Source organism: Monodon monoceros, unplaced genomic scaffold (genome assembly GCF_005190385.1).
Source record: "Monodon monoceros isolate NGI ecotype Baffin Bay Population unplaced genomic scaffold, NGI_Narwhal_1 Super_Scaffold_5, whole genome shotgun sequence".
Lineage (NCBI taxonomy): Eukaryota > Metazoa > Chordata > Mammalia > Artiodactyla > Monodontidae > Monodon > Monodon monoceros.
The window spans coordinates 94,296,101-94,309,894 of NW_021703782.1; the positions used below are offsets into that span (position 1 = coordinate 94,296,101).

General features: G+C 45.1%; 1 protein-coding gene and 1 long non-coding RNA gene across 2 annotated transcripts in view; one reads left to right on the top strand and one right to left on the bottom strand.

Moving 5' to 3' along the window:
• The window catches only part of LOC114884594, a 116,454-nt gene that overhangs the window by 53,343 nt on the left and 49,317 nt on the right, over nucleotides 1–13,794 (top strand). The window lies entirely within an intron of this gene.
• The window catches only part of TNFSF8 (TNF superfamily member 8), a 25,348-nt gene continuing 16,405 nt past the window's right edge, over nucleotides 4,852–13,794 (bottom strand). The window contains exons 3-4 of the mRNA XM_029203639.1: nucleotides 7,917–7,988; nucleotides 4,852–6,447 (exon numbers count right to left, since the gene is read on the bottom strand). Coding sequence (XP_029059472.1) covers nucleotides 6,053–6,447; nucleotides 7,917–7,988 — 467 coding nt within the window. The 3' untranslated portion in view covers nucleotides 4,852–6,052. The remainder of the gene's footprint in view (nucleotides 6,448–7,916; nucleotides 7,989–13,794) is intronic.

Consider the following 13,794-nt stretch of genomic DNA (forward strand, 5'->3'; position numbering starts at 1 on the left):
CTGTGCTGGACTATAGAGGACCCAGTGCTGAATAAGGTTCCTACTGTCGAGGACTTTGGATGTTGGAGAAGAGCTATAGAGAGAACCAGGGGTGGACAATAAAGTGTCATGCACTTAAGGATGGGGCAAGCGTGAGAGAAGACAGCAGGAAGTTAGGTGAGACCAGAAGAGTCAGAAAGACTTTGTTGAGCTCAGAACAATGTTAGGAGTTAACCAGGTAAAAGAGAGTGAAACGAGCATTCCGGGCAGAAGGAAGAACATGTGCAAACACCTGGCGGCAAGGCTGAACACGGAAGGTTTGAGGAATTGGGAGAAGTTCAATGTCATCTGAGCATAGAGCATGGGAGGTGGGAGGTGGGTATGAACACATGAAGCTGAAGAGAAAGGCAGGATCTAGATGGATATAGAGCTGGTTTGGAGAGCTTGGAACTTAGGAAGGCTGGATTCGAAGTGATTGGAACATGAATGTTGAAATGGGATGTTCACAAACCAGGGCTTGAATCCCAGCTCTGCTACCCCTGGCTGTGTGATGTTGACCGTGCCACTGTGTCTCAGAGTCTCAATGTCATTGTTGCCTGCAGTGTGGCGGTAATAATGCCTCCCTCATAGGGCTGATTTGAGGATTGACATGACAAATGCATAAGATATAAAAGTTTGATAAATGATAATTATTACTATCAATTCCAAGAACAAGGGAAAGTTGTTATTCTGTCTGGAGATGTGATTTGTAAGGAGTAAGTCAGGAGACAGGGATGTGAATTAGGAGGTGATGGGAATAGTGCACGTGAGATGATGGTGGCTAGGACCAGAGAACTGGATAAACTGGACAGATGTTGATTGGATGGGAGACATGAAAGAAGGATCATGAGAGTCTCAGGTAGTCTTTGAGATTTGGAACATGGGGATAGTGACAAGTCTGGGGTGTGTATCATGAGGTCAGTTTTATACATATTGAGATTGTATCCATCAGGGATCAGTTGCAGGGAGCAGACTTCTCTCCAGCTTTTTAGCAGGAAGGCATGTCTCCCAGGGTATTAAATGGCTTACAGAATTGTCAGAGGGCTGAGCAAACAGAATCCAGGTTGAGCTTTCAGGAGCAACCTCTAACGCTGCTCCTAGGAACTGAGCCACTATGGTCGCTGCTGTCTCTTCAACAGTCTTGCAGTCAGGAAGCTGTTCTACAGCCACAACACTGCTGTTTCAAACAGGAAACCACCCCAGTAAGGAAGCCACTGCTGCTGCCAGGTGTAGAACCAATGTGAATCTGCAGCAGACCATGTCAGCAGAATGGATGCTTCTCTCCCTACACCCAGGCTCGCCATACCTGCTAAGCTAGTATCTGAACACTGGAAGCTATGCAGACGCAGCTACAGAAAAACCACAGGCCTCCACAGCTGTGCTTGCTGGGTGAATGGACGAACATTCCTAAATCTTGTCCATCTCAGACAGAACTATTCCAAAGCCCCAAAGCTGCAAGAGAGTAAGGAAAGTGTATCTTTAGCTTCCCCACCTCTGGAGCAGGGAAAGGCAAGCTTGAACAGTTGTGGGTTGTGACTCATTAGAGCATCATAAAATCAACTCAGGTGGTCATAACAAGATTTTTTTCCTTAGTCATAAATAGTAAGGGTAAGCATTACTTAATGAAATGCTTGTCTTAGGTGTGTGTGTTGTTGTTGTTTGTGTGTGCACATGTACATGCAATCATTTGCGAACTAAAGTGTTATTTTCTCTGGGACATGGTAAAAAAAAAAAAAAAAAATTGAAAGCCACTGCACTAGACATTGACTCCAATCTTCCACTGCAAGGTCTCGGAGAGAACTAATGGGTAGAGTGCGATAGCTACTCAATGTATGGGGCTGGATTTTAGGAAAAGAACCAAACTGAAGGTAGAGATGATGCAGTCATTGGCAAGAAGATATCATTTGAAAGCAAGGGGGTTGATTAAGTCACCCAGGGAGACAGTGTGGAGTCTGAAGAGCAAAGGGAACAGAGCCCAAGGAACATGGACGTTTGGTCTTGGGGGAGAAGTTTCCTTCTGGGGTTGTGCTCATTCGTCTTTCAGTCTGGGATTTTTCATTTATCTTCCAGAAAGAGACCTGGACCCAGGGGAGCCCCAGAGTGCTTTGGAAAGGCGTGTTTTAAGTACACGCTAACTAGAGCTGATTTTTCAGCAGCCTGGAAGAGCCGTGGCACACACCGTGCTGAAGCCCGGGGCCTGGCACCACACTGGCACTTGGGTACTTCACGTGGAATGGTTGTACAGAGCAGAGAGGTTCTTAGGAAAGATGGAAAGAGCTCTTTAGATTCCAAGGCTCCAGCTTATGCGCTGTGACCACAGAGGGGTCTAAACCCTCACTGGTCAAGGCTAGCTCGGTAGCTTTAGGGTACTATTTCTAATTGTCAAAGAGGATTTTTGCTGTATTGAAAAATGGCAAAAAGGAGGGGGAGCTGTACAGGAAGATCCTTATTGCAGCAAAAGCGGGAGACAAACTACGTGCTTATCCATAGGAGAATGAGCACACTGTGGTCTATCCAAACAATGAAATAGTACAATAGCAGTTAAATGAATGACCTAGATCTACGTGGGTCAGCCTGGAAAAACCTCAGAAACTTAACGTTACATGAAAAATTTCAAGGCACAAATGTTATGTAAAGTATGATATTTATTGGAAATTTAAAAAACACACAAAATTGTACTGTATATTCTTATGGGACTAGAAATATGAAATTATGTAAATGAAGGGGACATGAAAACTCCCAGGTAGTTGTTACCTCTGGGGAGGGCATAGGGAAATGGTTGGAGGGGTGAGACTTCAGCTCTCTCTGTATTATTTTATCTTTTAAAAGAAGCAGAACCAAATATAGCAAAATATTGATAGTTATTAAATACACTGGTGAGGCATGGGAGAAATATTACTTTCTGCTCTTTTCATAATTAAAAATAAATACAAGAGTATATAAATTTTGCAATGCCCAGAGCAAGAATCAGGTTTCTTCCCGGGACCCCAGGTTAAGCAGATGACCTATACAACAATTATTAGGGGAAAGCATATACACACATGTACACATATGTGTATATATAATATACATATATGTACATGCATATACACATACCTACTTATACACACATATATACATATATATAGATACACACATATATGCGTAACCTCAAATTAAGACAAGCTTTTAATATTTTTATTGCAAAATATTGTCCTTATCATATATTTCTTCAGTTTCTGAGAGAGAGAACTTTGACATCGTGGGACCCTAACATTTTTCTGTGATTTGAGCATGTACAAAATCTACAGACCACCTGTGTCTCACATTAGAATGATGATCCCAGATTGTTTTGAGAGCTGCAGGGAGAAACAGAAGAATCCCTGAAGGTTGGGGCCTACTGCAGTGCAGGGCTGGAAAGATGTGATCTGAGGAGTTACAGAAAGGCTACAGTGGGGACCAGTATGGCCTGGTGGGGAATAATAGCATGAGGAGTCTGGGCTCAAATCCCCACTCAGGTGCCAGCCACATGCGAGGATTTTAGTCTCTGTCCCATATTGGGCTTCCGTTCAAACACTGGCTCAGCTGATCTCTCAGGATCTTTCCAGAGATGACACTGACTGACTTCTGTATCCTCTTAACTTAAGGGCTTTGTCCCCCAGTGCCAGGACAATCAGTGGTATTCCAGGGATTCTGGAAGCCTCCCTTGTTTGGTGAATGCTGCCCAGTTTCTCTCAGCACTTCCTTGCTTTAGTGCCTGTTCATATCAACCCTCCTGGAGGTGCTGGGCCCTCCTCTGAGCCAACCTTTGTGTGATAGCGGGATTCTGAGAAGGAACTGGACAGGGAAGTCCCAGGAGACATTGGTGTGTGATGGAGAAACGGGGTGAAGAAAGTCACCAAGCATAGAGAAAGCCCTATGGATTTTCCCAAAGGCGGAAATACATTTACACTCATTATTTTTCATCAACTCACCCATCACCCTCTTGTCCAAGTTCTACAAGTAAACTGTGTGTGTGTGTGTGTGTGTGTGTGTGTGTGTGTTGGGGGTGGGAGAGGGCAGAATCAGTGAGCTCCAGATGAGTTTTTACCAAAGAGGCATATGTTTCAGGTAACCTGGGTTCCCAGTTAGAAAAATGATTTGTTTTACTTGTGTAGATGGTGTCATTTGCTCACAGCATTTCCAGGGGGTGCGTAACCCTTGGGGAGTGACAGAATTTCATTTTAAACTTCCTAGGTTGTGCTCTCCCTATGGGTTATCCCTACCTTGGGTTATTAATGATTATTCTCTTATACTTTTTTGTCATGCTGCTGGATTCCTTTAAATTCTGTGCCCCCTTGTGTCTTCAGATGTTGACTTTCAGGGCATTGCTTGACAGAGACTGAGATTAGGAACCCCTCACGAGGTGACAGTCAGGTACCTCTGCTCAGAGGAGAGTTGCTGAAAAATGAAAATGGAAACTTTCTCAAGTTAGAATATGAGACGGTAGAAAACTTGCTTAGGTTACACACGCTTAGGTTGCAGGTATCTTTTCAAGAGCGCGTGAGTTGGTTTAAGCAGGATTCATTTGTCCTACAGAGTTAGGGTATAAATGCCAGGTGCCCCCTTATTCTGTGGCTTCGGGTCCTCAAAACCTGTCTGCTTTTACCACATACCACTTGGCTTGATGAATTCAACACTTCTTCCAGTGCCCGCTCCTGCCAAAGAATCTACTCACAGAAAGTGTTAAAGAGAAATGTAGACTTTACTGAATATTTCATAGTGGAGACCTAGGAAGGGGTCGACGTAACACCCTGCTCAGCAAATGGCTTAAATCTTTCCCTTAGCCGTTTTTGTTCTCCCAAGCGCCTCTCATCCGTACCACCACTGCTGGTTTTTTTTTTTTTCTTTTCTTTAAATCATTTCTAGTCTTTCTCTGACAAACTTTCCTGAGTTCCTACTCCTTTTTCTCTCCTGCTAATTGAGAAAAATGTAAATTTTGCTCCATTCTTTTGCATAGCAGTTAAGGGTCCCTTTTCCTTCGGAAGCATAACCTCACGGGCTTATATTTCAAGTCAGTGGTCCTTCTCTCAAACAAACAAGGTGCTCCTTCGAAGACGGACAAATGTAAATGTGGGTTGAAATGTGTCTAACGTCAGGAGAGGAGGTGGCCGCTGCTCAGAAGTCCTTCTCACCATTTTCAGAGTCATCACTGTCTATCATCAATGCTGTGGGGCCTTAAAAGCCCTCCGAGAGTATCTGAAGCAGGCAAAGAGTTTATGTGGGCGATGGCAGCAGCTCTTCTCTGAGCGAATGACTGATCACCTTGACTGATCGCTTGCCGAATTCACGGCACTTTCCTGACAGGAAACAAAAGCTGTCTGTTGGTGACTTATTGTCAGTCTTAACTGCAATGGAGTCAAGCCTGGTCAGGTGGTTTTCCAAATACCCAGAAGGCATTAGATTCCGGATGGTCAGTTTTACACACTTTAGATTCTACTGTTCACACCATTTGTCAAGGTGCCCTGAACCTTGTCCCCAAATCCTGACTCTGCTGGGGTGACATGCAGCCAGATACTGCTAGTACCATCGGTTTTCTGCCAGTGCGGGGAACTTTCCTTTGGTCGGGGGCTTCGAGAACATTGCCTGGAATCTTAGTTCACAGGTCTGTGATGAGGGAGCCTGGGATGGAAGAGCCTTTGGAGAGATTCAAACTCAGCCCCTTGATTTTTCTGACGTGGAACCTGAGTTCCAGGGAGGGGAAAGGACTAGCTCAGGTCATACAGTGAGTTAGTGATCGGGCTGGGCCTAAACCCATCCCTTCTGATGCCCGTGTGTGGCTTTGTTTACTACACCACATTGCGTCCCTGCCTTCTATCTGGAAGATACTTCACTCAAAACTCTCTTTTTAACCCAGAGTTGTATCTTCCCAGGAAACAGAAGGAGAGGTGTACTATTTAATTCCCTTTGTGGTTTCAGTCTTGGCCTAAAGTGTTCTTTTTTCCTCAAGTATCTGGAAGGATGAAGTGCTGTATGGTGGAGAGTTGCTTTCTTCCTGAAGGCCAGGAGGGATGGTTCAGTCTGAACTACTGTATAAGAAGATGGACAACACATTCTCAAGAGGAAAGGTGTTTGTATCCACATACTGGAATTTATCCACCTTGACTGATATGGTGGCGTTGACCTGGAGGTGCTCCAGCAAGAACTGAGAGAGGTTCTGGTATATGTTTTTGGTTTGCACTCCAGACTCACACACTGTCACCAGTGTCTGTTTTTTGACATCTCTGTTGATGAGAAGCTCCAGCTTCAGGTCGACAGAATGTTCTGGGCATTTCACAAGAAATTGCAGTTGGCAAATGATGAAGTACCAACCTGGGAACTGGATCACCAGATTCCCATCCTGATATCTGACTCCATGGGTAATGCCATCTTTGTTCCAAGACAACTTGGTTTTGTTTATATGCTTTGACACTGGAAAGAGAAGGACAAAAGAACCTCAGAATTATTAGGCAAATTTCAGATGCGGATTGGAAAATTTGAAGTCTTTATTCAAGGTTCCCCATTCAAGTCCTGTGTTTTCTATAATATTGACTGCTGGTTCAACCACCTGGAATATCTTCCATGTTACTCCTAGGCATTACTGAGTATTCAAGGTACAGGTACAAAACCACCCCCTGCCTTTTCTCTAATGCATAAAGCTGGAGGGTCAGAACACACACAGTATTAGACCTTTACCTCCTACGGAACTGTTTCCCATTTAATCATTGTACCATTCTGTTATTATTATAATTATTATTTTTCCCTTTTCAGACTATAAGCTCCTGGACTGTATTCCCCATAAGTTCTGGACTATCATGGACATTTAATCAACCGATCAAGGAATCTTTGATCAATGGGGGACTGCTATTTGGTAGGCATTGCACAAAGTATCAGAGAAAAAAACATTCAATTTTGTTCAATTAGTAAACAGTTTAGACATCAAGAGGTCCAGGAGAATCTCAATTTGTTAACTTTCACATTAAGATACGTCCCTTAACGTTGTCTGAATTTTTAAATGTCTTCCTCTCTTTAAAAGGCCAGACAGACATAATTTTGTAGACCCCTCAAGTGCACATTGAGGGCTTCTTCCCAGCTGGGTTTTATAGAAAAGCAAAGAATTAGCAGACCCTCTAAGCTGACAAGTTGGCATCGGAAGCCAAGTCTCTGAGTCTTAACAAGTGAAAATCGGCACTGATTTGTCAGGGTGTCTTTCAGAATTGGGAAGCTGGCATGTTCATTTTAATTGCTTCCCTTTAAACCTCGTTGCAATTCAGCTGAAGAATGAGAACTGAGCTGACTGCAAAATTGAAATTTTTTAATGAGCAGAATGGCTATTTCAGAGAATCTCGGCCATCTCCTCTGTACCTCATCTCTTCCAGTGTAAGTGCCTCTTATTATTTCATCTATAAGGGGCCTCTCTCCCGAAGCATGCTGCAATATGCAAATAGACCCTGTGTCAACATGGCCATTAAGCTGTCAATCTGGGCACAGGGCAATTTTGTGGCTCCCTTATGAATAACTTGATAGAGGCAGAGATTAAGAGCCTGATTCCCGTGCCTGAGGAAAAGTACTGCACACTTGGCCTGCAGCCCGTAGATGGATGAGAAAAGAGGGGTGGTGTGGTGAGGTACAAATGCCCTCACAGGCCAGGGACGCAAACTTGAGACAGTGAATGAGGCTGAGGAAGTGGGAACCTTGTAGCTTTCGAGAGTAATGCTCTCCCTTCGCCCCCTAAAGCATTTAAATTCAAATTATAAAAAAATATCATGCAGGCTAAACAAAATCCACATGCAGGTCACATATGGCCGTGGGCTTCTATGTGTGACCTCTGGCTTAGAAATTTCAGAAAGGCCACAGGAAGTGGCCCTCATGTGGTTGGGTTCCTGGATGCGGTTACTGACCTTGGAGGTAGGCCCATGACTTCTTGAATGCAGCCCTTTCCAGGATACATGAGATGTCCTCTGAACAATTCCCTAAAAATAAGGAGATCCCATGTTAAATGCCTTTCTCTGCTCCGGGAACTGGAGCCACCAGATCTTTCTCTGTGACCCTCTGATGGAGACGATTACTATTCTGTTTCCATTTGGGGGACAAAAGGAAACCTGTTTATTTCTCATTTTGCTGTCAAGTACCTTAGAAGGTTTTTAAAAACGTGATTGCTCCCACTTGGGCTTTTACAAAAGACTGTGGAAGTTGGGGGGAGGAAACAGACAGAGCCTGAGTTCCTATATGTACCAGCTGCATTCTTGTTGCTTTATATACGCCACCTCACTTGATCTTTGCAACAACTCCATGAGAGAGGTATTATTACGTCCCTTTGAGAGATGGAAAAAAGCGTGTGGACCAGACAGATTAAGTACATTGTCCTACGTCAGTCACTCAGCCAGGCAGTGGTAGTCAGAACACTAAGGCTGGGAGTAATTATTGCCACCCTTCCTTTAAGAGTGCACTAGTTGAAATATACGTATTTCAGCTAATCTAATTCTCAGAATAACCCTGTAAGGCTAATCCTAGACAATGTCGAGACCCGGCCACTGCTACAAGGTCATGCAAGTTGGTGGAAACCCTTAGATCCACCCCCATGTCTATATGATTCCAGAGAATCAGGTTTCTTCCTCAGGGCCATGTTGCTAGACAAAGGAGATAAACACATCTCGGTGTTCAATTTTAAGAGGATATAGGATCAAAGAGATCTAAGCAGGGAGCCTGCTATTTGGAGTGTCCTTGGCAGGGAAAAGAGACAATGTTTATGCCATTGTGGAATTTAAGAAATAAAAATACTTTAAATATATTCACTGGTGATGGCACCTTAGCTTCTTATTATAGTAACTATTTTGTATGCAAAGAACCAAGTTATACATTTCCTTCAAAGACTCATGAATTCAACTTATTTTGGGCAAATCTTTTCTTCTCTTTCGGTCTTGGTTTCCCTAATCTGTAAAACTGGGAGATCTAAGACCTGACACTGACATCTTTTTGACAGTGTCACCAGAGATGATCACTCATTCCATCCATCAGAGACTAGGCAGCCATTCAGTCGAAGTGGCCACATCCTAGTAGGCTTGTTCACTGGATCTTCTAGTAGTATATGTTGGGCTCACCATCCTCCCCATTGCCTTCTCTGTCCAGGCCTGAGATGATCCCTCCTGGCCTTCCTTAAAATGGGGTGGGGTCCTTGGAGTGGTGGAAAGCTAAGTGAAGAGTCCTCTCTGCTGTCTGAACAAGCTCACTGCTAGAGGCACCCCCAGCAGAAGCAGGGGGCAGTTTTCATCTTTTTCTTCCCTCAAGGCATGAAGAGCTTCTGGTCCGAAGGTCTCTCGGCTGAGGAGGGCTGGTAGGCCAGCTGCCATTCTTCTGATCCCATCTCTCACGCATCCTCCAGCTAGCGTTCTTGTCCTGCCTGCAGCCCATGCTCTCGGGGTGTGTCCAGCCACATTCACAACAACGAGGCAATGAGAGCTGCCCATTCTTTTTTCTTTTTTTGGCCGTGAGGTGCGGCTTTCAGGATCTCAGTTCCCTGACCAGAGATTGAACCTGGGTCATGGCAGTGAAAGCCCGGAATCCTAACCACTAGGCCACCAGGGAACTCCCGAGGGCTGTTCATCCTTAAATGTGCTCTGACTACTGGTAGGGAGTCCCCCTGGCCCAGCCTTCTCTTTTTGGTACGTGGAACATCAAGTCAAAAGGAATCGCAGAGAGGCACGTCTGGCTGCATCTCTTCTCTGCTTGGAACCCGTTTCTGACACTACTTGTGACTGCAGGATCAGGGCCAAGCTCCTCCACATGGCATTCATTTTCCCTTGTGTTCTAATCCCTACGGAATTCTGCGGTCTCATCCCTCGCTTTCCCTCTTTCCCTGTACTCTCTTGTACTTGTCCCAATAGTAGTAGTAGTAGTAGTGCTAGTAATAATAATAATAGCTAATACATATTGACTGAGGGCTGTTTTCTTGGCACTGTGCCAAGCACGTTACATGCATTATTTTACTTAATTCTCACAATCATCCCACGAGAAAGGTACTCTAATGACTTCTCTCTTGTACATAAGGAAACGGAGGCTTTAAAAAGTTCACATTCGCACAGCTAGTCAATGGTGGAGTGGAGAGTCAAACCCAGGCTCTCTGACTCTAATGCCTGAGTGGATTTTTGACCATTTTACTGAAGGTTGGGGCCTTGGGGTGCCCCCAAATACACCATGTTTGTTTTCCATTTCACTTGGAATTCCCCTCTTCGCTGATAAGCTATTCCTTGTGTAAAGCACAGCCTCTGGGAACCCTTTTTTGACCCCTCCGTCTGTTTGGTATTTACCTCTGTTAGATGGTGAATCCTCGGGGCAGAGACTGCTGTTTAACTATCCCCACTGCCAGCTCAGAAGATGCTCTGCAAATGTTGAACTGGATCATCTAGTCTGTCTCTCTTACTCCCCTCTGTGGGTGTCAGCTAAGTTCTCAGTGCTTGAGTGGGGTGATTGCAGAGTCTTGGCTTGCTTTCCCTTCTGGGCTGGAATAGCACCTGGCCTCAGTCTACCATTGGTTCTGCAGGTTAGGTTAGATTAAACGGGAGGTTAAGATTCAAGCCCTTGGCTGAAGCCAGCACATCACACCAGGAATAGGCTCTACTCCTTGGCTGAAGACCCCCTCACACCATGTCACTTGTGGTGGCATCTGTCAGGTGAGCTTCTGTAAATGGTGGCTGTAGAAGTACAAGCCTGGGGTTGACTCTCACACATGCATGTTCTTGTTTTTTTATTTCCCCTTTGGTCTTTGCATATTTGCTGGGTTGACCTCAGTTGTAATTCTGAGAAACCCAAGGAAGGAAAAAAAAAAAAACCCAAAAAACCTTATTTTGAAGCATTTGCATTTCCTGAAGTCAAATGCCATGGCGTATCTTAGTTTTTCTTAAAGAATCTTTTAGATGTTTCAAGAGAAAGGGAAAACAGAGGCAACTCCCTTGAAGAATGACATCGCTAGAGCCGGCTAAATGAAGGGGCTGGGAAACCAGGACACCAGAGGAGCTATTGGTGGAATGGGGCCGCTGAACTTGGAGAGGAGCCCAGGGGAGGGCACACTGGTGGCCTTTAGCAGCTGCCAAGGCTGTTAGGAGGGCCAGAGCTGAGGGGGGCCGGCTCTCTGGGGCCCAAACACGAAGACTCCGTGAAAGTTTAAGGAGGTGATGCACTCAGCTAATGGTTAACACCACTCCTGTTCCCATTTCTCAGATGAGGCAGTGGGAAGACCTTCATTAAGGACACACAGCTCACACTGTAAGTCACAGTGCTCGCAGCTCAAATATTTGACCAGTTGGTGCTGTTCAAAGTTGTGTTGGACTGATGTGAGGGTCGTGAGGCTCTTGTCCAGACCTAGATGAATGTCTCATGGGTCATTAGTCATGTGGCTTCTCATCACCCTGTGAATCCATGCTCTGACTTTCTTTTTTGGTTATGAGACAGGAATCCTATAGTATTCCTGGAATTTTGAATTTGGGGAACATTGGGAGCAAAACACACCCGTTTCATTCACTTCCCAACCAGATTTGCTGTCTCGAGGGGTTTAGTTTGAAGAAGTAAGCACAAGGGTGGGGAAATGAGAACGATCTGCAAGTCATGGCAGAGTAGATGGCCTGGGAGTTAGAATCTAGGAATTGTCCCTCTCTGGGCTGTCATGTCCCTAGCTAGATGAAGAGCAGTGTGAATCTGATGATCTAGAAGGGCCCTTCTAGCTGATTCTAGCAGGCTGTGTAGACCCAGCTATACACCACCAGGCTTGCTGTGGGGACCAAAAGTCAGTCCCAGCTCCAACTGTCTGTCTTTTGAGGCATGTTGCTCTACCCCAGCTTGGAATCTGTCTTCACATATTAAGATTTCCAGGTAGCTGTATCAGTAGAACAGAGCATTTTAGGTCTGGGGACAATCGAAGTTATGAAGAGCCTTGTTCTGTTAGCGGTTTCCATGGTTCATAGAAATGGAAGTGCCCTGAGAACTCATCTGGTCCAGGCTTGGTAACTGTGTAACACGTGTGTTCCCCAATGTTACCCCCCACCCAGCAGACTTGTCCTAGGTCACCCCATGAGTCAGTGACAGAGGCAGGGCCAAAACCCAGGACTCCGTGCTTCTGTGGGGCATTCCATCTTTTGGACAACTCAAGTACTCTGTGAATAATTCTGAGGACCAAGGCCTTCAGATGGGCAAGATTTGTAAGCGTTCTCTCAAGCTTTGGCCTCCTCTAGGGGGATCGTGGAACTTTCTTGGGCTTTTTTTGGAAGCCTGGGGAGAAATATGTGCCAATGAAACCGTCCTGGACAGGCGCACGTAAGACAGAGATAGGGAGAGAGATGTTGCCTAAGGTGGTTGAAAGGGTCATGTTCTAGAGGTCAGAATAATGGCAACCTGAAGATGAGAACCCACCTTGAGATCTCAAAACATTAGACCCAAGAGGACCATTAGATGCCAAGTTAACCAAGACCTTAGATTTATGAGTGGGGAGACTGAACCCAGAGGGACTGAAGGTCTGGCTCAAGACCCCACCGTAGGCTAGTGGCAGAGCTGGGTTCAGAGCACAGAGTTCCTGACTCCTAGTCCAGGGCTCAGTCCCATTTTTCAGTCTTTCCATGTAGCAGGAAGGGTTAAATGTAGGAAGAAGTGGGTTTGTGGCCACCATACACGCTGGACTGAAAACTGATGAGACGGCGGGTGGTGCTGGGAAAACAAGCATAAATGAACCTTCTGGGCTCCCTCTTCCTGGGAGAATGGCAGCAGGTGACTTCAGGCGGGTGTGCTGAACACTGCCAAGTTGTAAGTCAGGGGCAATCAGAGCTCCATTAAGATACAGCAATGCCCAAGGGGGCAAAACAAACCGCATTTATCATTCCAGCCAGAAAGTATGTGGTCTGAGTGCCAGGCACCTTCCAGGTTGATACCAGGGCAAAACAAACACAGTGCATCTCAAAGAGAGCACCTGGGTTCTGGTCAAGGCTTTTAACTTCAGACCTGTCACTTTCCCTTACTGACCCTCAATGACTGCATCTGTGAAGTGGGGATGGTAACAACCCAAATGTATGGATGTTGCAAAGATGCAGTGAGATTATGGATATCAAGTGGCTGGCACAGCACATGGTAGCCCCTTCCTGCCCCGCTCCTCTTTCCCTAGTTGTTACAGTGGCACAGTTTAGCAGTGCTGCTTAGCTGATGAAGTGATCTGGCTGATGAAATGCTCATTGAACCAGAGCTCATGGCATTATCTGATGGATTGAAGTTTCTCAGTTATGTACATAAGTGTTTGAAGCCATCTGATGCTCCCAGGGAAGTGTGAATAATCCTCCTCCCATCTGCTGAAAATATTTTAATCCTTCCAAGAAAGGGAGGAATCATCCTCATGACTCTGCATCTACCATGTCCTGGCTTCTTAGTTCCTCCCTTTGGCGGAATATCTAGGAGAGTCCCAACAGTGACATCTAGGGGAGAGTCCGCTATCAGTCGAATTCAGAATCAAAATGAATCCTTAACCTAAGGGTCATTTCAGCCGTTTTCTCAATGCCGCCGGGCCAACTAGTAACAGAGAAACTCCAGGATACGCTATTTGTTAAACAAAGGACAACTAGGTGACCCTGGATTTACAAACAGCATTTGGGGAATAGCCATTACGGCATGCTCAGTGTTAAGCACATAGAAAGCCACCAGTAAGTACAAATTGGGATCAAGCTGAAATTCATTTGAATCCCTTGAAGTTTACTTAGGATTTTGAGGTCTTTTTTTTTTTTTTTTTTTTTTTTTTTTTTTTTTTTT